Source organism: Abramis brama (genome assembly GCF_963993115.1).
Source record: "Abramis brama genome assembly, chromosome: 23".
Lineage (NCBI taxonomy): Eukaryota > Metazoa > Chordata > Actinopteri > Cypriniformes > Leuciscidae > Abramis > Abramis brama.
The window spans coordinates 28,864,619-28,891,738 of record NC_139985.1 but is presented as its reverse complement, the minus strand read 5'-3'; the positions used below and the strand labels follow the sequence as shown (position 1 = coordinate 28,891,738).

The 27,120-nt window shown below is 39.7% G+C and overlaps 1 protein-coding gene across 1 annotated transcript in view; it reads right to left on the bottom strand.

Moving 5' to 3' along the window:
• rargb (retinoic acid receptor, gamma b) overlaps positions 1-20,239 on the bottom strand; it is a 56,328-nt gene extending 36,089 nt beyond the window's left edge. The window contains exons 1-2 of the mRNA XM_084100945.1: positions 19,950-20,239; positions 3,353-3,749 (exon numbers count right to left, since the gene is read on the bottom strand). Coding sequence (XP_083957071.1) covers positions 3,353-3,509 — 157 coding nt within the window. The 5' untranslated portion in view covers positions 3,510-3,749; positions 19,950-20,239. The remainder of the gene's footprint in view (positions 1-3,352; positions 3,750-19,949) is intronic.
• Positions 20,240-27,120: the final 6,881 nt, after the last annotated feature.

The window sequence follows — 27,120 nt, the reverse complement described above, 5'->3', positions numbered from 1 at the left end:
GTAAGACAGTTCTCCTGGTTGCATTGGCCTCTATCAAGAGGGTAGGGGACCTGCATGCATTTTCGGTCGACGAATCGTGCCTAGAATTCGGCTCGGCTAACTCTCACGTGATCCTTAGATCATGGTCCGGATACGTGCCCAAGGTTCCTACCACTCCCTTCCAGGACCAGGTAGTGAACCTGCAAGCGTTGCCTTCGGAGGAGGCAGACCCAGCCCTGGCTTTTCTCTGTCCCGTTCGCGCTCTGCGTCTGTACGTGGACAGAACGCAAAGTCTCAGGACCTCAGATCAGCTCTTCGTCTGTTACGGAGGCCAGCAGAAGGGGAAGGCTGTCTCCAAGCAGAGGATGGCCCACTGGATAGTGGATGCCATCGCCTTGGCTTACGAAGCCCAAGGCGTGCCCTGTCCGCTCGGGTTGAGAGCCCACTCCACTAGGAGTGATAGATATCTGTAGAGCTGCGGGCTGGGCGACACCTAACACGTTCACAAGGTTTTATAGCCTACGTGTTGAGCCGGTTTCTTCCTGTGTGCTCGCTTCAACCAGCCGGTAACACCGAAGTTCCCGCTCTAGTGTCAGCTTGCTGCACCACTCCCTTCCACTGGAACGGATACATGCGCTTTTTGCCCCCAGTCGAGTTCACCACTCAGGCGAACCATGTAGAGTTCCTCCGCACCCCCTTCGGCAGTCGGACGTTGCGGAACGCCAGGCCTAGTGCTCGTATGCTTGTGTAACTTGTGCTAGGCTGGGTTCCACATGTGGTGATCCCTGCGGCGATCCAATATGCGTATTCTTCCACGATCAGCTCCCTGCGGTGAGCCCGTGACTTTCCCTTGGCAGAGTCCGCTCTGCCGTCACTGTCTGGTGTTGCCTCCCCCTTCTCAGGCTGGAACCACCCCAGTGACATTCCATATGTTGCACTGCCCCTACCGGCCAGTCCATATGTGTACTCTCCACATGGTACCTCCCTTGTGGCAGGATGTGGTTCCGCAGCGTACCTCTCCCCTGGAAAAGCACGCTTTCCCAGTGTTATCCAAGAGTTTCACTGTGTGGGTTATTACGGAACAGCAGTTTGAACTCCCTCTACGCAGGTCTTCAGCCCCAGCCAGTCTTCAGTCCCAGACTGAGAGTCTTGCGTAGAGCACTGGATGTGGCACCAACCGTGGCGGTTTCCATGGGATCCCAATTACGTCGCTGACGCTACAGGGACGTTGCGCATTCCTGTTTATACCCGCACTGCGGAGCGCATGACGCAATTCACGCACACCAATGGTCATTGGCTCGTTCTGTAGACACTCGAAGATGATAGGGCTCCCTGAAGTGATCCCAATTATGTCGTCACGTCGACCTTATGTCTCCCGTTCCCTCCTTCAGGGAACGAGAGTTACATTAGTAACCGAGACGTTTTTGCATTGTTGCATTATGCGATAGATGCATTTTCAGTGCTGCCACAAGGGGCACTATATGCATGCGCATTAACATAAACTGTCTTCTTCTATGGTTAGTTTGCTTTTTTCGTCACAACTACTGTCATAATACAGCAACAGGTTGAAAAAAATGTTGAGAAAGTCAGTTACAGTAAACGTGTTGTTATTCAGATATAAACACACAGTTTAGTGGCCCATACATTTGAATCTAACTCTTGAGTAGAGTGTTAAAAGTGTTAGATTGGTAGAAAGTGGGTTGGATCATTATTCATATCTGCATTGCACACTTTCATGAGCTTCTGGCCTTATTTTTAAGATGGTGAAGGCTTTAAAACACTCTGTTGAGTGTAATGCAAAAGAAACAGCCTGTCCCGCCCGCCTAGCCCATCTGTCTCTCTGTCTGTTCCCACTCTGAAAGAAGAAAGGATAGATTGAGGGATGAGTAGATGTTATCTCGTATTAATGGACGTGTGTGTATGAAGGCACCACATAATGAGATAATCACATGCGGTACTTACAGAACTGTTGATGCAACTACTTTACTTTTAATACGTTTGTCTCTCATCATGAAAACAAAAGCAGTATTTCATGTATGATACGTCAAACATCTGCTACTTCCTGTGTGTTTTAATTGTGCTATTTTGATTAAAATGTAATCTTTGTTCAGGTCAATGTTTAGTGGTTTATGCCCTTTCACTCTTTCCTGGCTGTAAATGGACATTTTTTGTTTATTCAAAGGATTTGAATTTGCCTGTGTTTGTGTGTGTGTGTGTGTGTGCGTGCATGTGTGTGTGAGAGTGTGCGTGTGTGCATGTGTGTGTGCGTGTGTGCGGGTGTGTGCGTGTGTGTGGGTGTGTGTGTGTGCGTGTGTGTGTGCGTGTACATGTGTGTGTGTGTGTGTGTGTGTGTGTGTGTGTGTGTATGTGCGTGTGTGTGTGCGTGTGTGTGTGCGCGTGTGTGTGTGCATGTTTCAGCTGGATTATTCCAGGAGGTGGTGACTGACATGTGGTCTGCTTGATTCAGCAGATGTGCGTGTCTGAACACGACCAACATCAAGAACAAACCCTGAATCACACAAGCAAACTGCACAAATTCAAATCACACTTTACTGGAAGAATCTTATATATTAGCCTCATATATTGTGCTGTTCCTTATACCAAAACCATATTTATATACTTTAAGTCAAAAGTTTGGAATGATTAAGATTTATGTTTTTGAAAGAAGTCTCTTCTGCTCACCAAGGCTGCATTTATTTAATCAAAAATATAGTAAAAACAGTAATACTGTGAAATATTATTACATTTAATATTAAATATAAAAATATTAAATATGAATACTTAAAAAAAAAATACTTTTTTAAATATTAAAATAACAGTTTTCTATGTGAATATATTATAACATTTTCAGCATCATTACTCCAGTCTTCAGTGTCACATGATCCTTCCGAAATCATTCTAATATGATGATTTGCTGCTCAAGCTCAAAGCAAACTTTGCAAATGTAGTTTTTACTGCTTTTGTAGAAACTGTGATAGACTACCATCAAAAAGTTCAATTAAAAAAAGAAAGAAATTAATACTTTTATATAACTAATACCTAACCCTAAAAAATACATTTATACCGTTAGAAAATATTTCTATTTAAAAAAATTATATTCTTTTGAACAATATTTTAATCAAAGAATTCAGTTTTCAAAATGTTAAGCAGCAAAAATGGTTGTCACCAGTGAAAATGTATTGATTTTAAGCAGCAAATCAGAATATTAGAATGATTTCTGAAGGATCATGTGACACTGAAGACTATGACATGAAAACAATATCAGCAACATAAGAAAAGAAGAAATAGATTTTCTGTGCTACTGCAGACACAAGCTATTAGTTTCAGTGTGTGTAGTTATTCATAAGATGGGGTTATTCTGAAAGCTACTTACACAGAGCTGCCATCTCTTTGGGAAGGTCCGCCCCAAATCGTCCAAAGAGGCTGCCATTGGCCAGGAGATCAAAGGGGGAGTGGTTTCGCATTGAGCTGAAGGCAAAGGGGTAGAACCCTGTCATGTGACTCACAGGCCTCTCCCTATTGGTTGCCATTTTGATGATGGCGCTCCTCCAGCGTCCAAAGATGGTGCTATCGTTGAGATGGTGAATTATCTGTCTCTTACCACTATCTCACTTCTCACTCAGGCACTTTTTATTAAAGGAATTATTTTACTAAACTCTATGCACTAACCGTAAATCCATTATACACTTTTGTTGGTTTGCGTAGCACTGGTTTGGAGGGAAGATGAGCTCAGCAAGTGATCCAAAACTGATGTACAATCCAACAGGTGCCTGGAGAAAAACACAAGAGGGAAAAAATAGTTTAACACATACTTGTTAATTACCTCTAACCCATTTCAGTTCACATATTTTTTTGTCAGCATGATCTAGTAAATTGGCCACTATGCACTATTTACAACAGTTCAGCACAAATGCCTTCTCATAAAATTCCTGAGGGTCAAACGTCAAACATAAGAGTTATACAATACTGGACATTATTAACATATAAAGCAGAATAATGCAGATTCTGAACTGTCTATATCTGACAGTGGTTTGTGGATGGCGGTGCAGAGTGCAAAATGCCTGATTTCTGGAAAAATAGAAATTTGCCCATAAAATATGCCATCTACAACTGTTCCTAAACTCACATTTTTTTTGCTCACTCTTTACTGTGCATTGTGCAGGATGATGCGAACTGAATGGCGGAAGAAAAAAATCCGATCTGACCGTTCAGATCGAAAGACATTTCCAAGAATATGAAATTGCAATCTGATTTCAGACCACATATGAATGTGGTTTGGAGTAGAGTTTTTAAAAGCCATATTTCATGTGGTTTTCTGCTGTTTAAACTGTAAACAACGAAATGGATTTGATGATAATAAAAAAAAAATAATAATCCGCCTGCCTGATCAAAGTGAAGGGGGTGGATTGGAATGCTACTTTTTATTTTTTTTTAAATTGTCATTTAGATGAGTGTGCAACTGATGGACACTTTACTATCCCATGAGGCCACGGGAGAGGATTTATGAATGACAGTGACACGACGACACTGACACAGTAAGTCACATGACAGTGACAACATGGTGAATGTAGTATGTCCGTATGTCATTCATACTGCACACATTTATACTTAATAGAACATACTTTTTAAAGTGCTCCTAAAGTAAGTTTCAAACCTAATGACGTACCTACTATATTATTGTATGCAATTTCAGACGCAGTGCATGTCTCATTTGAAGCTCCTAAACCAGTTACGACAGATCACTTCTGACACATAAATTAATATGTTTTTAATAAGGGAAAGAAACCACTGAGTTTCATTACTTGAAGGGTTAGTTCACCCAAAAATGAAAATTATCCCATTAATTACTCCCTCAAGCCATCCTAGGTGTATATGACTTTCTTCTTTGAGCAAGACAATCAGAGTTATATTAAATCATATCCTAGCTCTTCCAAGCTTTATAATGGGAGAGAATGGAGAAAGCCCAAAAAAGTGCATCCATCCACTATAAAAGTAAGTATTACTTTGGATTTTGAACGACTGATTTTGACAGATGAGAAATTTGACCTTGAAGAGATGTAAAGACGAAACAGCATAATTAAACAGACATGACGCCATTTGGTTTTAGTGTGAAACACTGTGAAAGAAATTGAAAGCCAACAAACAGATGAAATGAGGGGGAGAAACAGAGCGAGTCTCTTGTTGGGGCATTCATCTGAACGGCCTCCAAGCCATGAAGTGATTCCAGGCAATGCCATATGATTTAAATCAGAGACACAGCTCAATAAAGCTGCCTCTGTTCGACTGCCACATGCCCAGGGTGGAGGGCACAAACCCCTCCTTCTGCCTCCATCACCACTGATGGAAACTTACAGAGAACAAACCATAAATGGCAAGCTGACTTTCCATATCCTCACACAGATTACAAACACAAATGTTCATAAACCCACATACATGACTTTAATCCATTGCATGTTTAAAGAATCACGTTTACAGTCAGCTGTTTTGCATACAATGCTTTCAGTTTGGAGTTTCCATATTGTTTTTACTTTAAAGGTACATTACCTGGTTGCATTTTTCGATTTAAACTAAGACACAAGTTCAATCTACTTATGAGTCGACTGTTCTCTCGCAGTCTTTCTCCCTCTCTTTGTGTCTGTCTCTATTTTAATTGCCGTCTGTTGCTTTCTGTTCATTTTGGAGCAGAGCTTCAGTAAACTGTTCCACATGTGAGGCCTGAGCAGAATGGCCATGTTTCAGTCCTGCTCTGATCACACACACACACACACACAGAGAGAGAGAGAGAGAGAGAAATACACCTCACCGTCTCATGTGCTCTACTGAGTGGCATATACGACCTGTTTATTATCTATTAAAGGCACAAATTCCCCCAAACTGAATTCCTTAAATCTTCCCCTATCGCTCCCTCTTTGACTCGCCGTCCTCTGAAAATCCCCGTTTGACATGTTTTCGTCTTCAGCGGTTTCTTCATCTCATTCGAGATGACAGTCTTCAAGATGTTTTCAACAAAGCCATGAGAAGAACAATCATTAAAAAAAACAGAAGAGGACGAAAGAAAGAAAACAATGAGGATGTGTTTTCAAAAAGAGTGAAAAAAATTCAAGGTTGTAGAAAGAAAGAAAGAAAGAAAGAAAGAAAGAAAGAAGTTAGGGGGAGAGCATTGTGTGGAAAACTATAAAATCAAACAAATTCACAATTAAGGACAAAAAAAGTGATGAAAATGAGAATGAAAGAGTAAACAAAAGTGGAAAAAGCAAAGGCAGGAATGAAACATTCGTCTCTTGTGCAGTACTTGCTCATTAATTAGATACACATTGGGCATAAGGAGAAGAGTAGTCTAGTGTGTGTGAGTGTACGTGTGTGTGTGTGTGTGTGTGTGTGTGTGAGAGAGAGAGAGAGATAGTGTCTGTGTGTGAGAGAGAGAGTGTGTGTGTGTGTGTGTGTGTGTGTGTGGGGGTGGGGGGGGGGGGGGTGAATGAGCCTCTGCAGCATATAAAATGCAAAGGTTTCATTTCCAGCAGTAAAATGTTAAAATAATGAGCAGCAATGCAGGAGAACTGCCTATACGGGTTAATGACTCGTCAGCAGAATGAACCCAGTATTTACACACAGACTACCATACATCACATCTGTTATAACGTAGCCAAGCACAACCCCTAAAACTAAACCTTATAAAAACCTGGGTAGCATTTTTTAACAAGACATTATTTAATCTATTATGCAATTGTATGTATACACATGTTTGTTTTTATATTACGGAAAGACTTTTGTCAATCCTAACCCTATCCGGATAGCCGAATCCCTGACAATATCAAGAAACAGCTGAAAACTCTGAAAGCTCACTTCTGCATCCTGCTGACAACAATAATCATAAAATGACTGCTTGGTGTATTCCTCATTTGTAAGTCGTTTTGAATAAAAGCGTCTGCAAAATGAATGAATGTAAATGTATATAATTATATTGTTATATCATAACAGTAGCCAATCCTAAACCCATTTCAATCATGACAACTCTCTGAATAGTTTTAGCATGTTAGTGAATATGCCAATGTTCATGTATTTGGTGTTGGTGGACTAGATCTGATACGCTGCTGCTGCATAAATATACATACATAAAAACCATAGCGGGTCTAGGCAGGTGGAGCTGGGGGAGGTGGAGGGGTTCAGCGCATAGCAGGACTAGCTTACAGCAAAGAATTATACAGACTCTTTAAATGTTGAGCAAGCAATCATATTGGCTGCAGGATCAGCAGAGGCCAATCAGCTTGTGCCATGCGCTAATGATGTGATTACATGTAAGACCCATCAGTCTGCGCAATCTACAGTTTCATGACTGGATATATATTTTTTACAAAACATTTTTAGCCCCTTTATTAACTCTTTCCCCCCCATCGATGGAAATTTCCATAATTTATGAGACAACGATTGACGGAAATATCCAGCTATCCGTGTTTTTCACTGTTATATGTACAGAACAGTACAGAATCTCCTGATCAAAACACAGGCGAAGAAGAAGCAGAAACAAGCAATAGCATTTGTAAGCAGATTAATATGTAAAATAACACAATCATCAACATTAAACAGCATATAAATCAAAAACTGCCTGAAATGAAATGTGAAGCTTTGGTGGTGTTAAAGGACTCGATCTTCATCGTTCTGAATCTGAACTGCACATAGGCTGCGTCCCAATTCGCCTACTTATACTACGCCCTAAAAGTATGTACTCTTTTTGAGAAGAAAAAGTACATACTTTTGAGTGTGTAGCAAAAGAGTAGGCAAGCTTTGGACAAGAATTTCATGACCCCCAGGATATTTTGTTGTATGAATATCTGAGCAATATATCAAAAGAAAGAACAGAGCCTCCAGTTTTAAACAAAAAACGTGCTTTATTCTAACTTCATGCATTCTTTTTTATATTAACTGCCTAATTGATTTTATGCATCTTATGCCTAATTTTATGTATGTCTATTTATGCAACTGCCTACTTGAATGTGGGCCTACTCGATTTGAGCAAAAAGCAGTGAAAAACGTGTTTTTGGCAAAGACTATTGGTGCGTCGCAATTCGTATACTATCCGTCCAAAATAGTATTTGAAAATAGAATTAGTACATCCCAAATCGTAGTATGTTGAAATGAGTGTTCCAAAGATACCCGGATGGTCTACTATTTCCGGTCAGAATCCGAAGTGCAGATCGGCCCTGTCCCAAATGGCACCCTAAGCACTCGTGGTCTTCCTACGAGTCCGCACTTTCGTGACGTAATGCTGCTTTGACTGTCGGGAAGAAGTCTGCTGCGGACTCAGCAAAAGTGCGCATCGAGGGCGCATATCGACCGCAAAGGGGGCTCTCGCGAGCACCCTTCTGAGGCATAAAATGACAAATGGGACACCCTACGGTCTCACAGACTTAACGGACACGCGCACGCGGCAGCCATTGTAAGTCCACAAGACTGAAAGTGCATATGAAGTGTGCCATTTGGGACAGGGCCATCGATGCGCACTCTAACGGCTAATATTGCACACAACCCATCGCGCGTTGGACGAGGATTCAGTTAGAACTGCAAACACGAGTGAAAAGTGTTAAAAAACTACAGACATGGAGGATGCATGAGTCCGGCGGTTATGTAGAGAGGTTTAGATAAAGGGGTTTGAGTGATTAATTATCTAACCTGACAAAAATATATTTATTCAATGTTGTCTACATTATATTGCATCTGCAGCAGCATTGTGAACTTTTGTAAAGATACGTTTAGCCACTTTTAAATGCATCATTATATTCAAATTGCAAACACATGAGGAGAGTCTCCGCATGAAAGACCCACGACTGGCAGATGAACGTGCAACTACATTTCTCTCCGAAACGGTAGGAAATTAAATTAGATTGAATGGAGGATTTTAACTGTGACAAGATGATTGACAGGGCAGTTTACAGTGACAGGATGCACGCGACAGATCTGTCCCTTAAGATGACAAAGTAGTTTGCTACACTTATTAGCTATTAAGGTCTATTATGCTCAGCTTCTAGTTTCTGTGTTCTTTTCATCTAAGCCTCCAGATGGACTGTAGGGTCTGTGTCTCCTGTGGCCCTCGGTAGGGTGCACACCTTTACACTGTCAACAGAAGATGAATGTGCCTTCATAGACGAGTGCCTGGCAGCGTATGCTCTCGTGGTTTACCAGCGTCAACAGAGGTAATATGATGGAAATATTTATGTTGTGGTGGTAACACATGGATCGATCCATGATCTATTCTAAAGGACAAAACTGAAAACATTTCCTGCAATTCATCAATTAATGTTACTTACTTATTCATGTTAGGGAAATCTTGTGTGATCTAGATTAAGGGGCTGTTAACACAACACCGTTTTCAACTAAAAACGTAAAACTTTTCATGCGTTTTGGCCGTTCATTTACACGACAACAGCATTTTGGGTGCCTGAAACCGCAAACTTTTGAAACCGGATTTCAAAGTGCAAGTTTTTGATAACGGTCTCCGTGTAAACAACAAAACGTACTCGGTTACTAATGTAACCTCGGTTCCCTTAGAGTAGGGAACGGGTATTGGGTAGCTAATACGCAGTGGGGAAACTCCTTTCCTTGAGAAATATTGAAGCCTATATTTAAAACGCAATGCAGCTGCACAGCGAGCACAGCAGAGCGTCTAGCTCACCCATTGGCTGTGCTGCAGCAACTGCACACCCTATGGTGAAGAGCCTCTGACGCGCGAACCAATCAGACGACTGCGCGCCACAGCCCGCCAGAATGGGCGGGGCTTATGGCTATAAAAAGCCCATTATTTCGCCATAATATCAGGTTTAAATAGACTGAAGTGATAAGTGACAGTAACCAGACCTGAGTCGGGTTTCATGAATAAGGGGGCTGGAGCACCTGAACCAGGCTAGCTCTATATAACATAAGTCCCAGGACAATTGTGCTTATGGCCAGTAATATGTTAGGCTGATAAGACCGGACACTGTCGGGTCTAATTATCATATTGAGAGGACTAGAGCCTGCAGGCAAGGAACAACCATGTTATAAAATCTCACAAATGTGGACGGCGAGGACCAGCCGGCCGCCGCACATGTCTTGAATTGGTACACCACTAGACCAGGCCCATGAAGGCTCTAGCGCCTATTGGACAAACCTGACCCACTGTGGCGTATGCCAGAGAGATGGCGTCTACTATCCATCTAGATAGTCTCTGCTTCGTGACCGGAGACCCTTTGGTGCAGCCAAACAAAGAGCTGCTCTGACTGCCTAAACGGCGCAGAACGCTCCAGGTAAATTTTTAGAGCTCTGACGGAACAGAGCAAATTAGCCTCCCCATCGTTCTCCGAGGGTGGAAGAGCTGATAATGTAATAACCTGCGCTCTGAACGCTCTGAGTTAAGAACACTTTAGGTACATATCCATGCCTTGGCTTGAGTGTGCCTCTGGAGTTACCAACCCCAAACTCCAAGCAGGAAGGGCTCACAGAGAGCGCCTGCAGATCTCCCACTCGCTAACTGATGCCAGAGCCAGCAGGAGAGCAGTTTTCAGCGAAAGTGACTTAAGATCAGCCGACTGCAGCGGCCCACAAGTCGGGGCGAGGGTGCTAAAGACTGCTTGTTTCCATGGCGAAGGCTTCAGAGGAGACAGAGACGTGAAGTGTTGCTGAAGGAGATAAAATCTGATATCATGGCGAAATATAGGGCTTTTTATAGCCATAAGCCCTACCCATTCTGGCGGGCTCTGACGTGCTCTGGCGCGCAGTCGCCTGATTGGTTCGCGCGTCAGAGGCGCTTTGCCATAGGGTGTGCAGTTGCTGCAGCACAGTAAATGGGCGAGCTAGACGCTCTGCTGTGCTCGCTGTGCAGCTGCTTACATTTTTCTCGAGGAAAGGAGTTTCCCCATTGCGCATTAGTTACGCAATATGAAGTGACCGCTCTCGAAAGGGAAACGCAAATTTCTGGAGACTATGACGTCATGCACATGTGTAGTACGTGTTTAGTCTATAGTGTTTCATCGCCATCTAATGGCCTGGCAGCAGAATACAGCGATTTTGGTCGTTTATGCGGATCTGTGTGAATGGGAATCGTTATGATAATGATGTCGTCTGTACGTGGAAAACTCAAAGGAAAAACTTCTCAGTTTTAAGCATATCGCTGTCTACTAGTTTGAATATGAATCAGTTTGAATATTTTGGAAGTGAAATATGAAAGGTGAATATGGATTATTGAATTTTTAATAATGAAAATGTGTTTGAAATGTTTTGAATTTAAATATTCACAGCTTAAATATTCATCCATGCTGCATTTCAGCCCATAAAAATGCAAGCCCAAAAAATACAATGCATTAAAATGCAAGCATGGTTTTATGCAATGCATATTTTTTTCAAGTAGTGCAATTCAAAAGCCTTTTTTGTTTAAAAACATTTGGCATTATTTTACTTCCATATTTTACGATCTGTTCACTGAAAGGTTCCAAAATAGTTCTTCAGTTGCATCACTGTGAAAATCCCCTTATGGAACCTTTATTTTGAAGAGTGTATTGTTACTGTTACCAATGATGTGTAAACGTATCATCTCATCAACCAGTTCCCCTCTTATATGAAACGCAAGGGTCACTGTGGCATTCACATTGACAGCAGTTTGCAGAAACACAAAGTCATTCATGTCCAATGATGAGAGTTTGACATAGCAACATGAGGAGCTGAGACAGTCGGCGATATCACAAAGTTAACTTCATTCAACTCAATACATGAACTACCAATGGGAGTGCAGACACTGAAGCTCACATGATCACCCACGTCATACAGATGGACAACACAGCCAAGCATCAAGACCTACTAGAGACTACACTTACTGAAACATGAATCATTGAGAACTTCTGACAAAACTGTTACTGAAAATCTGTCATTTTCTGTATAACGGCGCTACAGTGGTGCAAATTCAAGGTTGTTAGCAGCATTGGTAGAATCCAGCGTAATATTAATCCTTATTTATCCTTTTTTTATATATATATACTCATAATGCATTCATTTTCTGGTAGGGTTGAAAGATGAAAATCAATTCCAGTTCTGAATACATTTTTACTATTTTTGGGGTACGAATTAATATCACTATGGTAGAATTTAGCCAAAACAGGTAGATGCCAACATGAGCAGGCGGCATGAGTCCAGCTCTCCTCATCAAAAAACAAATAATAAGCTAAAATAAACCAGACAATTACTACTCTTCATTCTACCTTGTGTACTACTATTCCTGAAACTTGGCACTGCAGCAAAGATTGTTGGCATGAGAATTGCATCTATAAACCACTTTGGAAAAAAGTGTCTGCTCAGTGACCAATTGTAAGTGTGTGTGTGTGTGTGTGTGTGTGTGTGTGTGTGTGTGTGTGTGTGTGTGTGTGTGCGTGTCTAAATAGATAATCCCTCCTTACCTAAAATATGAATTGTGTTTTGGATTTAAAGTATAAATTACCACACCCCATGAAACATCCCTTTTTGGTAACATTTTGAAACTTTTTGGTAACATTTTTAAAATGTAATATAAAAATATCTGGGGAAAATGAGTGTCTGGTAGTTAACAAATTGTCTTTGATCAACAGCCTAATGTAAATATGAACGCATTTGTAGGCTGCCATCCTGAAAAAGCATCCAGCCCAATACAGCAAAACTGGCTCATGGTGTGAATTGTTGGTAGGAGGTTCTGTTTGTCCGACCAATTGAAGACATTGGCAATGCCGGAAAAACTTGTGTGAAAAGTAATTCTTTTTGCATTTTGTGATGCTGTATAGAGGCACAGAAATTACACACGCCAAGGTCTACTAAACAATTTCTTGAGCCGAATGAGGTTTAAATGTTTGTTTGTTTTGTAACAGTGATGCACTCTGTAAATGCAAACCAAAAGCCACACAACGCGTAGCCAATTTTACAGACTGTTAATTGCTCTGAAGTCCTCATAGAATCACCTTAATTTATGACTTTGTGTAGGAACATCCAATTAGCTGTAAAACATGCCATTTTGGATTCGGCCAGCCACGTCTTGTGCATAATAAAAGAGTTAGGATAACATTTTATTAGCTTTCCTTGCCAACAAAATACGCAATTGCCTTAGACACATAAACTGCATGTGTTAATTTGAACTTCTGTGGAATATTACATTATAACACACTATATGTAATACCCTGGCACAGAATGTGTGAATTCATCAAAGCAACCTTCTCAGTAAATGAACACATGAAAAAATTTACTGTATTTATGAACTGCTCTCTTTGGATTCGAGCAGTGCTTCTTGGGTACAACACTTCAAAATGAAATGATTCGTTCACATTAAACAAGGTCTTTATGTCACTTTAAACGTGGGTTTTACAAAGGTCCACCTCAACTGGTCATGGCCATGTGTGACACACGCTGACATTGCTCCAGGTTGGAGACGGCGTGTCTTTGATGTGTGCTAATGAAAGGAGTTTGGCACCTCAACCAGAGCCCTGCAGTTCCCCGAAGAAACCAAGAACAGCCACTAAGGCAAAACATGTCTGGAAAAACATGGACTAAGAGGGAATAATTACGTTGCTGAAATATGAGCCATAAATCAAGGTGCCTTGAGGGAGGTTGTGAACTTCAAACCAAAGGATGTGGTGCATTAAAACACAGACATATTAACACACATATGCAAGACAGGGATTTTCACATGGGCTCACCAAATACAGATGGCCATTATTGTACACAAGCGTGCATGTGTCAAAACTGAGACTCTGAGTCACATATTTCATAAAAGCGGAATTTTTAAATGCCAATGCATGCAGGTGTGAGCTGGCTCATGAATGTTTTTATACTCTATTCACAGCATGTGTACTCTTTGAGGCTTTAAATTTTACACTCGCCGCTTCAAACTTAAAGCAGAAACGTACAGATGCAGGTAATGGCTTAAATTTCCATCCTCTAATAAATTGGAGCACAAGACTTTCCTCCCTCTAAAATATTTTTATGCGTTTGGTCACTGTTGGTGCACAATAACTTAAATTTATGAACGCCATTATGTCATTGGCTGCGTTGTAAAAAAGTGGTCAGAATATGCGTAAATATTCTTAATGGCCTCAATATTGTATACAGTTAGTAGACACTAGTACAGAGCTATAATTATATGTCCTGGTACAGCGAACAGGGTAAACCACAACATAGTTCACCCAAAAATTCTGAGCACAAAATTCTGTCATCATTTACTATTTTTTACCCACATTCTTTTCAATTCAGTTTCAAGTCATTGAGTTCTAAATGAATGGGGCTGTTTTGGACCCCATTAACTTTCACTGTATTTTCAAAAAGCTTAAACAATCTTCAAAGTATCTCTTTTTAAACCATCAACATGTTAATATAGTAATCTATTTAATAACACAGTCATTTGTAAATAATTATAGTGTCCCCTTTGAGTACTTGGATGCACGATATATCGGCCACCATATCGGTATCTGCCGATATATGTTAATGTTTAATGTTATCGTTATCGGCCCAATAAGAAAATCTGGCTGATATATTAAAGCCGATAAATAATGGATTATTTCCTTCAGCTGAGACACTTCAGATGCGAGCTGTTTGCCGTGATGGTTTTGAATTGCTTGAAAAATGATTGGAATCACTTTCACAAAATCACTTTCACAAAAAGGATAATACAGTCAAATGCAACATGCACAAATAAGTCTGTCATATACTGTAGGCTACATACAATCATAATGAGAATATTATAATTGTGTGCTTGGTACAGCGATTTTAATAGTGAGACTTGTTTTTGTAATCAGACTCTCAAAAATTATATAAAAATTTGGATTTATAGGCCAATATATCAGTTATCGGCTTTCAAATATAACAAATGATCGGTTATCGGTATCGGCCAAGATTTTCATACCGGTGCATCCCTAGAACTTACTTCACATCTACATTTGAGTTCTTACATAAAAAGTATGTCTGACACTGCAGCATCGACTGCCCAGCCAACAGGGAACGGTCACAGAACTTTAGCTAACATTCTCTCAAAGTTTTTCCAATAACGTTAATAGAACTAATAGAATTATCTGGTCTTTACTAATGTTCTAAAAACATGGTATTTATACATCATTCATGGAACTTTTTTCTTAAATGTTTTAGTTGAATGTTCATCTAACAGTTTTCAAATGTTACTACTTGTTTCGGAACTTTCAGACAACATTCAAAAGTAACAATCCCATAACATTTGATGAATAATAAAATGGGATGTTTCCTATATAATACATTTGCAATGGCAATTTTGAATGGTGAGAGAACATTCAAAAAACAACGTTTTCATGTTCTTAGACTATTTTCGTTTGCTGGGTATTCCTATAATCAAATTTCTCACTTTAGATCAGAATTTTCTAGAGGCTTAATTCCAAAACCAGGGCTTTGAATGATCTCTTTGCATTCATAAAGAGTTAAATTGTTGGTATTATATAAGTGCTGACACAGATGACAACTGCTTTGAATATGAACCAGACAATGGTGCCGTTATATTGAGCAGATTCTGTTGGTTGACCCAAGAAGTGGAAAGGTCACGGCTGTAGTCACCTTTTAGTGCCTGAGGCAACGAGTGTGGGTCAGAGGTCACGTCTAATTGAGATTGTGGCCAGGTACTCACACACACTCAACACATAGTTGGCTAAATTACATCTTTGTTTACTACTGTGTGGATTGTGTTTGAGTTAGACGTATTAAGCGCATGCTCTTTTCTTTAAAAGGTTTAACTGCTTTATAGAAAAAAAACAGAACTGCTCAGATTTTCACTCCTGAGAATTGTTTTTAATAATCATTAAATGTATGTTAAAATTGTAACTTATAAATATGTCATATAAACTAGTGTTGTCAAATCGATTAATCATGATTTATCACATCTAAAAGTTTGTATATATACATATACAGTACACACACATACAGTACTGTATACACACACACACACACATTTATATATATATACATACATATACATACACATATTATATACTTACAAACTTGTCTTATTTGTGATTAATCACGATTAATCGATTTGACAGCACTAATATAACCATACAATACATATTTTTATAGAAATACTTAATTCTGCTTAAAATAAACAAGAATGTCTGGACAGTTTTTAACTCATAAGCATGTCATCTGTTATGTCTTAACCCAACATATTTCTCTAATAAGCCGGATGTAAACAGTTTTTAAAATTCCGAATGGTTCGAGTCACTTTCTTTGTTCTTTCTGGCATCTCCACCAACTGTTGTGTGTTTCCTTTTCTCTATTTCTCACCATCTTTCTCACAAATAATCAATCCAAATGCACTGCGGATGCGGCAGCCGTAACATATTAACACCGGCCCGTACAGCCTGCCAGTGCATATGGAGAACACGTCTACACAACTTCCGCATGAATTATGAATGTCCTCTCCATGAATTATGCCAGCTGCAGTGAGCTTCACTATTGTATTACCTGCTCAGTTTCCTATATCAGGTGCTACATGTACATCATGTGCTGTGTGGGGAAAAATGGCTCAAGAAGTTAGACAAAAATCTTCATAATTTACTTTTATTTATTATTCTAAAAAGATGAAATGCTTTCTTCTTTGGCTACACTCTTAAAAGGGGGGGGTTTTCAAAGTGATGCAATAAAAGTACCTTTTGTTTTATTCCCCAAAGAACCTTCCAGAGAACAGTTTGTATTTATTTCTCAGTGTTAAGAACATTTTAATAATCTGAAGAACTCTTTTCCATTGTTAAGAAACGTTTGTGCATTTAAAAGTTTCCATGCATGTCAAAGGTTCTTCATGGAAGCATAAATGCCAATTAAGAAGCTTTATTTGTAAGAGTGTTGGGTTAAGTTTGTGCTTATGGTAAGGTTAGGGTAATTATATGTGTTCACAGTATATGTTGATGGACAAGCAGAGACAGTGAGAAGTCGAGAGACAGACAGCGTTCTCTGCCTGAAGGAACTATCATTCACAAAAGCTGAGAACAATGAGAAACTGAGGGAGGTGCAGTTAAAGTATTTAAATACAGTGCTTTCTCTCTCTCTCTCTCTTTCTATCTGTCAATCACACACAAACACTGCAATGTGTTTAAGAAAACTAGGCTAGACCAACAACACCAGCCTGACAGGTGAGATGAGCAGAGCTCAAGACAATGTGCTGACAGATTGACTGATGATCTATGAAACACACACACACTTATGCGCTAATTATTGTTCCTCACAAACACAATTTAAAAGAAATGTTCAGTTTACAAGCTAGGTGTGTTTAGCACTTACAGCGGACTGTCGAACATGATGCATTACTGATGGGGTTTATTTATGAACATGTCTACATTTTAAGTCAGCTCAACGTTAATGATGAGGGTTTCAGGGCGTGACTTTTAATGTAAATCACATCGTCAAAAAATATGGTTTAGGAAATGTAGTCGCATAACCTTTGAGATAATGATGCGTGTAAGCCTGGATGAATTGTCTAATTTACCATAATGTACATGTAAACTACTGGTGGTTAATACCGTTTTTTTTTTTGTTTTTTTTTATTATGGCATTTTGTGGACAATATGTTAAATTCTTGATGATATATTCCACTATTTTACTTGGATCTTTTCAGTGTGCATATAAACCACAGCAACACAAGGAATGCACATACCTGATTTTATATGTATGTAAATACTACTGTGGTGACCAAAGTTTTGTTAAGTAAAAGTTGGTTTTAAGCAGGTCTAAATATATACATTTCTGGAGAGTCCCTGCACAACTTCTGAAAGTGTGCGTTAGCCAAATAAATGCTGACGAAAACCCATGAAACCCAGAAGTTACAGCAGTGCATCACAGCAGGCCGTGACAAGAACGAGTCTGTGAGCGAAGACCTACTTCATGCTTTTGGAGATCATTAAATGGTACATGATAAGACATTGCTTAGTCCGCTCTCTTAAAATTAAAATGTATCCTAAAAGCACCTTTTCTTCAGATTAGTGTTTTTTTCTAGGAACTTTAGAGCACTAGTACATGATTTTCTAAAGAAGTAAAGAATAAAAAGTGGAACGTACAAGGATCTCCAATGAGGCTGCAGAACCTGACTGCCATTGGATAATTGCCATCCTCATTTTCAAGAGCCTAGGGGAAGATTTCACTGCTCAGATGTGAAAACTTGGAGACTTACTGGAGATTGCAATTATGAATCATTATGTATTATTGTATTATACAGTAAGAGAGAGCACCTAACAAAAATATGTTCTGAGAACATTCCCATTAAGTTATCAGAAACATATGAATGTTATATGAATGTTAAAGGGAACATTCCATTTTAGCATTTTGCACAAACATTAATGGGACTGTTACTTTTAAATGTTCTCTGAATGTTCTGAAACAAGTAGTATCATTTAAAAAACGTTAGACAAACATCTGAGCGTTTCAGGTAATAACGTTCCATGAACGATGTATGTGCTAAATTATTACTAAAGACCAGAACTTTGAACAAATGTTTTATTAATGTTACTAGAAGAATGTTTGTTCAACTTTAGAACGCTCCTGTTAGCTGTGTATGTGAATAGCAGAGTTAAAAAAATTGGTCTTGGAAGAATTTGAGTTATTTTGGCAAATCTGAGAACAGTTTGAGCCATTTTGTAGGTCTCTTCTCAAAATGACATTTGTTAAAAACATCTGACACACAGGAGCAAAATTTCCTTTGGCCTCCATTTATCTCTTTGTTGTCTAGGACAAAACTGAAATTTAAAAGTGATCTCAATTCTGATCTTTCCATCTGAATGAACGGCTATAGAGTAGCTCTTTCCTGACCTCCCTGTACAAACACATGACATATTTCCAGTAAGGAAGCTACAGCAATCCCACCACAAACATTTTATCACTTACGATATTCAAAACAGCTGATTTTAATATTTCCATTGCATTTGGATAATTACCCAGTTTAAGGTGTTTACGTAACCTTCAACAACGTTATTGACAAGGTCCCATCTGTGATATCAGTGCATCTATTTATCAAAAAATAACAACCCTTATCACTCTGATTGGCTTGTTTAAAAGGCCATCAAGCAAAGAAATATATATATATATATATATTAAATTATAACAGCCACCCAGAAGAATCCCACACGAATCTGTCTGTGCATGTGAGACTATGATTAGGAATATTGCGTCATTACAGTCAAATCGAAACACAGCGTTCATCAGAAGCCTATTGTTAGTGGATATAGTAAGTGTGTGTAAAGGTTAGACAACCATTTTACAAAATGTATAAGAGAAACAGCGCCTGCTTTGATAAGGATATACCAACACAATCGTTTCATAACAAATCTTCATGTCTTCAGATTTCTTTTCGGACCAGATCTTCAGTGATACACCATGTGAACAAGTCACCTCAAACACATTAATCTCTGTGGCTTAAAAAAACACACAACACTCTTCGATATTCCTGTCCTAAAATAATCCCTTCATCAGATCGTCTGAATTGTTGCATTCAATTGAAATGCTTTAAGGCAGAGAAACCCTTTTAGCAACATGTTTAGTGCACTGGTGAAATTCTGAGAACTTCAGTAGTCTGTCATTTCCTAGCATCAGGTTGAAGCCGTTTCTGTCTGAACTCGATGATCTTGATAAGAAGACGCCGCCAGCTCGCCTCATTGAGATGTCACATCCAGTTGAGTGACAAAAAAATATAGACTCACAACCAAAGACAAACTCATGAAACCGGTCATTGAAAAAGACATTTTTTGCTGTGTCTTCCAATACCTCTAATCTTGTCTTAAGTTCAAACTCGCCAAAACTATCACACTCAAACTGTAAGCAGGAATTGCACACATTTATTCCTGCTCTAACATGTCTTTCTCATTCACCGTCTCTTTCGCTTTTATGAGCTGTACGCTGGGGGGAAACGCTGGGAATTGAAAGAAAACTCTTCTCAGACTTGTTTTACTGTGGTGTGTTGTGTCGTTCAGCGCTGTGGAGATCAGGCTTACCTGATCTGGTGATCCCGACGGAGGTCTGGAGTGAAGGGTTGAACTGAGCGAACGAGAGCGGCTCAGTTGACTTGTGTAAGTCAGATGTGTCTCTCTGTGTGAATAAAGGAGCCTGTTGCTTTCTGCCTTTTCTCTTTCGCTCCCCCCTCTCACTCACTCACTCTACCTCCTCATTCGCTCTCTGGCATTCTTGCCCTCCCTCTTTCAATCAAACTTTCTCTGCCATGTCTTCTTTGCAACAGTTGTTGTCTTGCGTACGGTATCTGTCTCTATTTTTCCTCTCGCTCTCTGTCTTTCCCTCAGAACATCACGATACTCTTTGATTCATAAATACAGCCCTGGTCACGTGACGCGATACTTCAAATATACAGGGCTTTTTTTAGAAACCACAGAATGCCTTTAGGGATGGAAAATCATGGCCAGAAAGCTTAAGTTTCCCTCTCTCTCTCGCTTCCCCCCCTGGTTCTGCTGTATCCGTCTATACGTCTCCCCCTATAGCATCTCTCTCCAGCCCTTTCTTCTGGGTGTCAGTTTCTACATCCCATTATCCTTCCATCTCCTTCTGCCTTTCCTCGACAAACTGCTTGCTCTGCTTTTCTCTTCCCCCTAATTATATCCCCCCGTCGACTCTCATGCCATCATGGTCTCTTAAGCCTATTGTCCTCCTTTAGATCATATTTTTCTTTTTTTATACATTTCAGGTTCACAACAGCTTTTCTATATCCTTAAAAAATATCATGTCATTATTTCCACTTAAAGAATTACACTCTTAAAACTAAAGGTTCCAAAAATGTGTTTGTTTTTTTTCACAGTGATGCCACACTGTAAACCCTAACACTCAAAATAATTAATTGCTTAGAGTAGAGCCAATTAATAACTTTTGGAGTATTTAGAAATGTATTTTTCTTTTGAGTTCAATAAACGGACACATTTTAAGTAATCTGAATTGAATCATTGTTTTGAGTTTTATGAACTTCTTTCTTTTAATTTAGACAAACTTAAATTTAACTGAAACTGGCCTGGGATTTCTATTTCCAAACAATTACCATGACGAGAGGAACATGAGCTTAGTTTGAGAACAGATATGTTAAGTGTTTTAAATAGCTGTACTCATTCTGAAAGTGATATGCTATGCTATGCGAATGCTATCAAAGCATTGCGTTACTAATTAGCATGGTAGCATTCATTGCAATAGCAGCTCCTGTCGTAAATTTAGGTAGGGCAGATTCTGAGTCTTAGCGCTAGTTCATGATAAACATTTTGTAAGCTTCATATCCTAATCGCTGAACACATCAGACACACTTTTGGCAGAATTCAGAATTGTTATTCAGCCTGAGGGTGGCACTCTAATGATGATTGACAGACTTTAGTATCATGACAAACGCATTGAATGCAGTCTAGAATTGCTTTCATGTAGTAGCTATTTTTATTGCGTCCGAATGTTGTTTTAGAATATTGCAAGTTGTGTAGAAATCCAGTGAGGAAAACAAATGTCTATCCTCAGAACAAATATAGAATAAACACAACAGAACTACTGTATATAAAGGCTAGTGGTCTATTCACATGAGCACGTTTAAACTAAAGGGTTTATAGCTACTTTCATTAATTTGATACGCTGCTCCACATAGGAAGAACAGACAGACATGCCAACTAGTTACTGACCTGATGAAGATCTGAAGTGGATTGATGTCGTCTTGGTCTAGATCGAGGTTTAGTTTAGTGAAAATAAGCGGGACGGGCAGCCTGAAATCTGCCCTAACGGCTCTGAAATAGAGCGCGCTACGGTTCCTGCAGTTCCATTTTTCACCACAGATTTGCAATGGAAATGTGTGGGGCGCTGTAGAGCTAGGGAGGTCTCCGAGACCGACTGCCTTCTTAGTACCATTATAAAAGTAAATTGCCTGTCGAATGCGCTTCATTTAAATATATCCTGCTCACTTTACGAATTAAAATAGTCTAGAAAAATATTTGTTGCCGAATGCTGAACACATTTATAATTTATTATTAATTGAGTGTAGCATATACTGTATAGAGGTCTATGTTTGGATGAATATTTGGCCCATATAGACGAGCCTCGGCTGATGTACTGAATTAACTAGTTAAAGCTAGCCAAGTTTTCACTAATACAAATATTTAAATTGAAATATTTAAAATGACAATTTTAAGTTAAAGTATGGTGGCCGAGAGAGCTCAACGCGCTGCAACTGAAGAAAACACATGCAAATAGAAAAAAAACCACCCACAAATTAAGAAAACATCTTCATCTGTTTCACAACACACGTGTGTTCCAAATACTCACAACACAACCAAATACAGAAACGCACTGCAAATAACACAGACCACAACGGAAATGTTTCCAGGGGAACCAAATTACAGCTCAAAAGTCTACTTTATTTTATTTTATTTCTTGTTGTTGTTGCAAAACATACAGAGATTAAATTTTTATGACATACAACTTGTATACAATATACAAAATGTATTAACAATATGTTCAATGTCATCAGAATACAAATGAGAAAAGAACAATGAGCTGAAAACTAAAATAAATAAATAAACAAAAAAGAACATGAGGGAAAGATATTAATCTATACATCAGTTACACTGTACAAATGTTTTCATGTTATGTTTAAATTTTCATAAAGAAAAATTTCATAAGAAATGTTAGGTAATGTAGGGTCCAAATTTTTAAAGTTGAGACACTCACACACAGATATAGCATAATTGCCTAAGAAATAATTAATTAAAAAATGACTTAGGTCACAATTATGCTATGAGGCTAACGATATATAATACATATTTTAAAAGCTTTTTTTGTAAAAAAAAAAACATAATGCCACACGAGTGCCCTGCTCACTCCACAGTGTCCACTACAAGGGCTCTGCCCTTCGAAGGGAGCAGGGCATAGGGATGCTCATGAGCAAAAAGCACGTCCCAGTCGGTTTCGTCACTTATTTGGTTCCCCTGGAAACATTTCTGTTGTGGTCTGTGTTATTTGCAGCGTGTTTCTGTATTTGGTTGTGTTGTGAGTATATGGAGCACACGTGTGTTGTGAAACTGATGAAGATGTTTTCTTAATTTGCGGGTGTTTTTTTCTATTTGCATGTGTTTTCTTCAGTTGCTGCGTGTTGAACTCTCTCGGCCACCGTATTAAAGGCATTAATTAGCTTACTCAAAATTTTTCAAATAAGAAATTAAAATGTATGAGTTCAAAATAAAAATCTGCAAGTCCTGCTTACTAAGACTTTTAAATTTCTTAAGTTTTGCCAACTTATTCGGGTTATAGTGCATAAGAAGAACCAATTTTGGTTCACCAAAGAACCTTTAAGAGAACCATTTTTTGTTTATTATTAGTGTGAAGAACATTTTTAAAATCTAAATAACATTTTTTCACTATAAAAAAAACAACAACAAAAAACATTTAATTTTGTTGATTGAAAGTTCTAGGCATCTATGCCAATAAAGAATCTTAATCTTTAAGAGTGTAGTTCACCCAAAATGTAAATTCTTTTATGTTTTCCCAAACATGTGTGACGTCTTTGTGGAACACAAAAGGAAAAATTAAAAAATGTGTAGATCTTTTCCATCCGAATACAGTTACTGGGGACTGAGGTTTTCAAGCATAAATGAATCATAATAGCTCATGTAAATCATTCACTGAACAACATAACATCCACTATAGCGGTCCTTGGCTTGCTCATCAGAGTTGATGCAAAATTTCCAATATCTAATTCATGAACAAATTCTTCTTTTGAGTCATTTCTTTTCAATTAATTAGTTGATCCATTCACAGACTTAAGTTTTGTTCTATTCCTTACACAAAGCTTGTATGTCTTCAGAGGGCTTGTAATATGGCACAGTTGTAGCCTAAGGACAATTTTTATGTTACTTTTATGGAGTTCTGCATCCTTTTTGAATCTTGAAAGTCAAACATCCATGCAAGAGACCGCAGAACAATTCTTTCTCCTTTAGTGTGCCACAGATGACATGAAGTCATATGCTTTTGGAATGACATGAAGGAGAATAAAAGATTTTGCTGTGAACTGTTTTTTTATTCCTTGCTGTTGCATTTCACAGATGTTTTATAAAAATCGAGTGTCCTAAACCAGCAATGAAGGGTCATAAACATCCAATCACACACACAAACACGCATAAATATTACCTTTATGTCATCATCACTCATACAAACACTTGCCTCCACAGATGTTTTTTTTTTTTTTTTCAAAAGACTGACCTTAGATTTCTGGTCTCTGGAGGACTAGCTCTTGATTTCTGCTCTCTGGAGGACTAGCTCTTGATTTCTGCTCTCTGGAGGACTAGCTCTTGATTTCTGCTCTCTGGAGGACTAGCTCTTGATTTCTGCTCTCTGGAGGACTAGCTCTTGATTTCTGCTCTCTGGAGGACTAGCTCTTGATTTCTGGTCTCTGGAGGACTAGTTCTTGATTTCTGGTCTCTGGAGGACTAGCTCTTGATTTCTGCTCTCTGGAGGACTAGTTCTTGATTTCTGCTCTCTAGAGGACTAGCTCTTGATTTCTGGTCTCTGGAGGACTAGCTCTTGATTTCTGCTCTCTAGAGGACTAGCTCTTGATTTCTGCTCTCTGGTCTCTGGAGGACTACCTCTTGATTTCTGGTCTCTGGAGGACTAGCTCTTGATTTCTGCTCTCTGGAGGACTAGCTCTTGATTTCTGCTCTCTGGAGGACTAGCTCTTGATTTCTGGTCTCTGGAGGACTAGCTCTTGATTTCTGCTCTCTGGAGGACTAGCTCTTGATTTCTGGTCTCTGGAGGACTAGCTCTTGATTTCTGCTCTCTGGAGGACTAGCTCTTGATTTCTGCTCTCTGGAGGACTAGCTCTTGATTTCTGCTCTCTGGAGGACTAGCTCTTGATTTCTGCTCTCTGGTCTCTGGAGGACTACCTCTTGATTTCTGGTCTCTGGAGGACTAGTTCTTGATTTCTGGTCTCTGGAGGACTAGCTCTTGATTTCTGGTCTCTGGAGGACTAGCTCTTGATTTCTGCTCTCTGGTCTCTAGAGGACTAGTTCTTGATTTCTGGTCTCTGGAGGACTAGTTCTTGATTTCTGCTCTCTGGAGGACAAGCTCTTGATTTCTGCTCTCTGGAGGACTAGCTCTTGATTTCTGCTCTCTAGAGGACTAGCTCTTGATTTCTGCTCTCTGGTCTCTAGAGGACTAGTTCTTGATTTCTGGTCTCTGGAGGACTAGTTCTTGATTTCTGCTCTCTGGAGGACTAGCTCTTGATTTCTGCTCTCTAGAGGACTAGTTCTTGATTTCTGGTCTCTGGAGGACTAGCTCTTGATTTCTGCTCTCTGGTCTCTAGAGGACTAGTTCTTGATTTCTGGTCTCTAGAGGACTAGCTCTAGATTTCTGCTCTCTGGAGGACTAGCTCTTGATTTCTGCTCTCTGGAGGACTAGCTCTTGATTTCTGCTCTCTGGAGGACTAGTTCTTGATTTCTGCTCTCTGGTCTCTGGAGGACTAGTTCTTGATTTCTGGTCTCTGGAGGACTAGTTCTTGATTTCTGCTCTCTAGAGGACTAGTTCTTGATTTCTGCTCTCTGGTCTCTGGAGGACTACCTCTTGATTTCTGGTCTCTGGAGGACTAGCTCTTGATTTCTGCTCTCTAGAGGACTAGCTCTTGATTTCTGCTCTCTGGAGGACTAGCTCTTGATTTCTGCTCTCTGGAGGACTAGCTCTTGATTTCTGCTCTCTGGAGGACTAGCTCTTGATTTCTGGTCTCTGGAGGACTAGCTCTTGATTTCTGCTCTCTGGAGGACTAGCTCTTGATTTCTGCTCTCTGGTCTCTGGAGGACTACCTCTTGATTTCTGGTCTCTGGAGGACTAGTTCTTGATTTCTGCTCTCTGGAGGACTAGCTCTTGATTTCTGCTCTCTGGAGGACTAGCTCTTGATTTCTGCTCTCTGGTCTCTAGAGGACTAGTTCTTGATTTCTGGTCTCTAGAGGACTAGTTCTTGATTTCTGCTCTCTGGAGGACTAGCTCTTGATTTCTGCTCTCTGGAGGACTAGCTCTTGATTTCTGCTCTCTGGAGGACTAGCTCTTGATTTCTGCTCTCTGGTCTCTGGAGGACTACCTCTTGATTTCTGGTCTCTGGAGGACTAGCTCTTGATTTCTGCTCTCTGGAGGACTAGCTCTTGATTTCTGCTCTCTGGAGGACTAGCTCTTGATTTCTGCTCTCTGGAGGACTAGCTCTTGATTTCTGCTCTCTGGAGGACTAGCTCTTGATTTCTGCTCTCTGGTCTCTGGAGGACTACCTCTTGATTTCTGGTCTCTGGAGGACTAGTTCTTGATTTCTGGTCTCTGGAGGACTAGCTCTTGATTTCTGGTCTCTGGAGGACTAGCTCTTGATTTCTCCTCTCTGGTCTCTAGAGGACTAGTTCTTGATTTTTGGTCTCTGGAGGACTAGTTCTTGATTTCTGCTCTCTGGAGGACTAGCTCTTGATTTCTGCTCTCTGGAGGACTAGCTCTTGATTTCTGCTCTCTAGAGGACTAGCTCTTGATTTCTGCTCTCTGGTCTCTAGAGGACTAGTTCTTGATTTCTGGTCTCTGGAGGACTAGTTCTTGATTTCTGCTCTCTGGAGGACTAGCTCTTGATTTCTGCTCTCTAGAGGACTAGTTCTTGATTTCTGGTCTCTGGAGGACTAGCTCTTGATTTCTGCTCTCTGGTCTCTAGAGGACTAGTTCTTGATTTCTGGTCTCTAGAGGACTAGTTCTTGATTTCTGGTCTCTGGAGGACTAGTTCTTGATTTCTGCTCTCTAGAGGACTAGTTCTTGATTTCTGCTCTCTGGAGGACTAGCTCTTGATTTCTGCTCTCTGGAGGACTAGCTCTTGATTTCTGCTCTCTAGAGGACTAGTTCTTGATTTCTGGTCTCTGGAGGACTAGCTCTTGATTTCTGCTCTCTGGTCTCTAGAGGACTAGTTCTTGATTTCTGGTCTCTGGAGGACTAGCTCTTGATTTCTGCTCTCTAGAGGATTAGTTCTTGATTTCTGGTCTCTGGAGGACTAGTTCTTGATTTCTGCTCTCTGGAGGACTAGCTCTTGATTTCTGCTCTCTAGAGGACTAGTTCTTGATTTCTGGTCTCTGGAGGACTAGCTCTTGATTTCTGCTCTCTGGTCTCTAGAGGACTAGTTCTTGATTTCTGGTC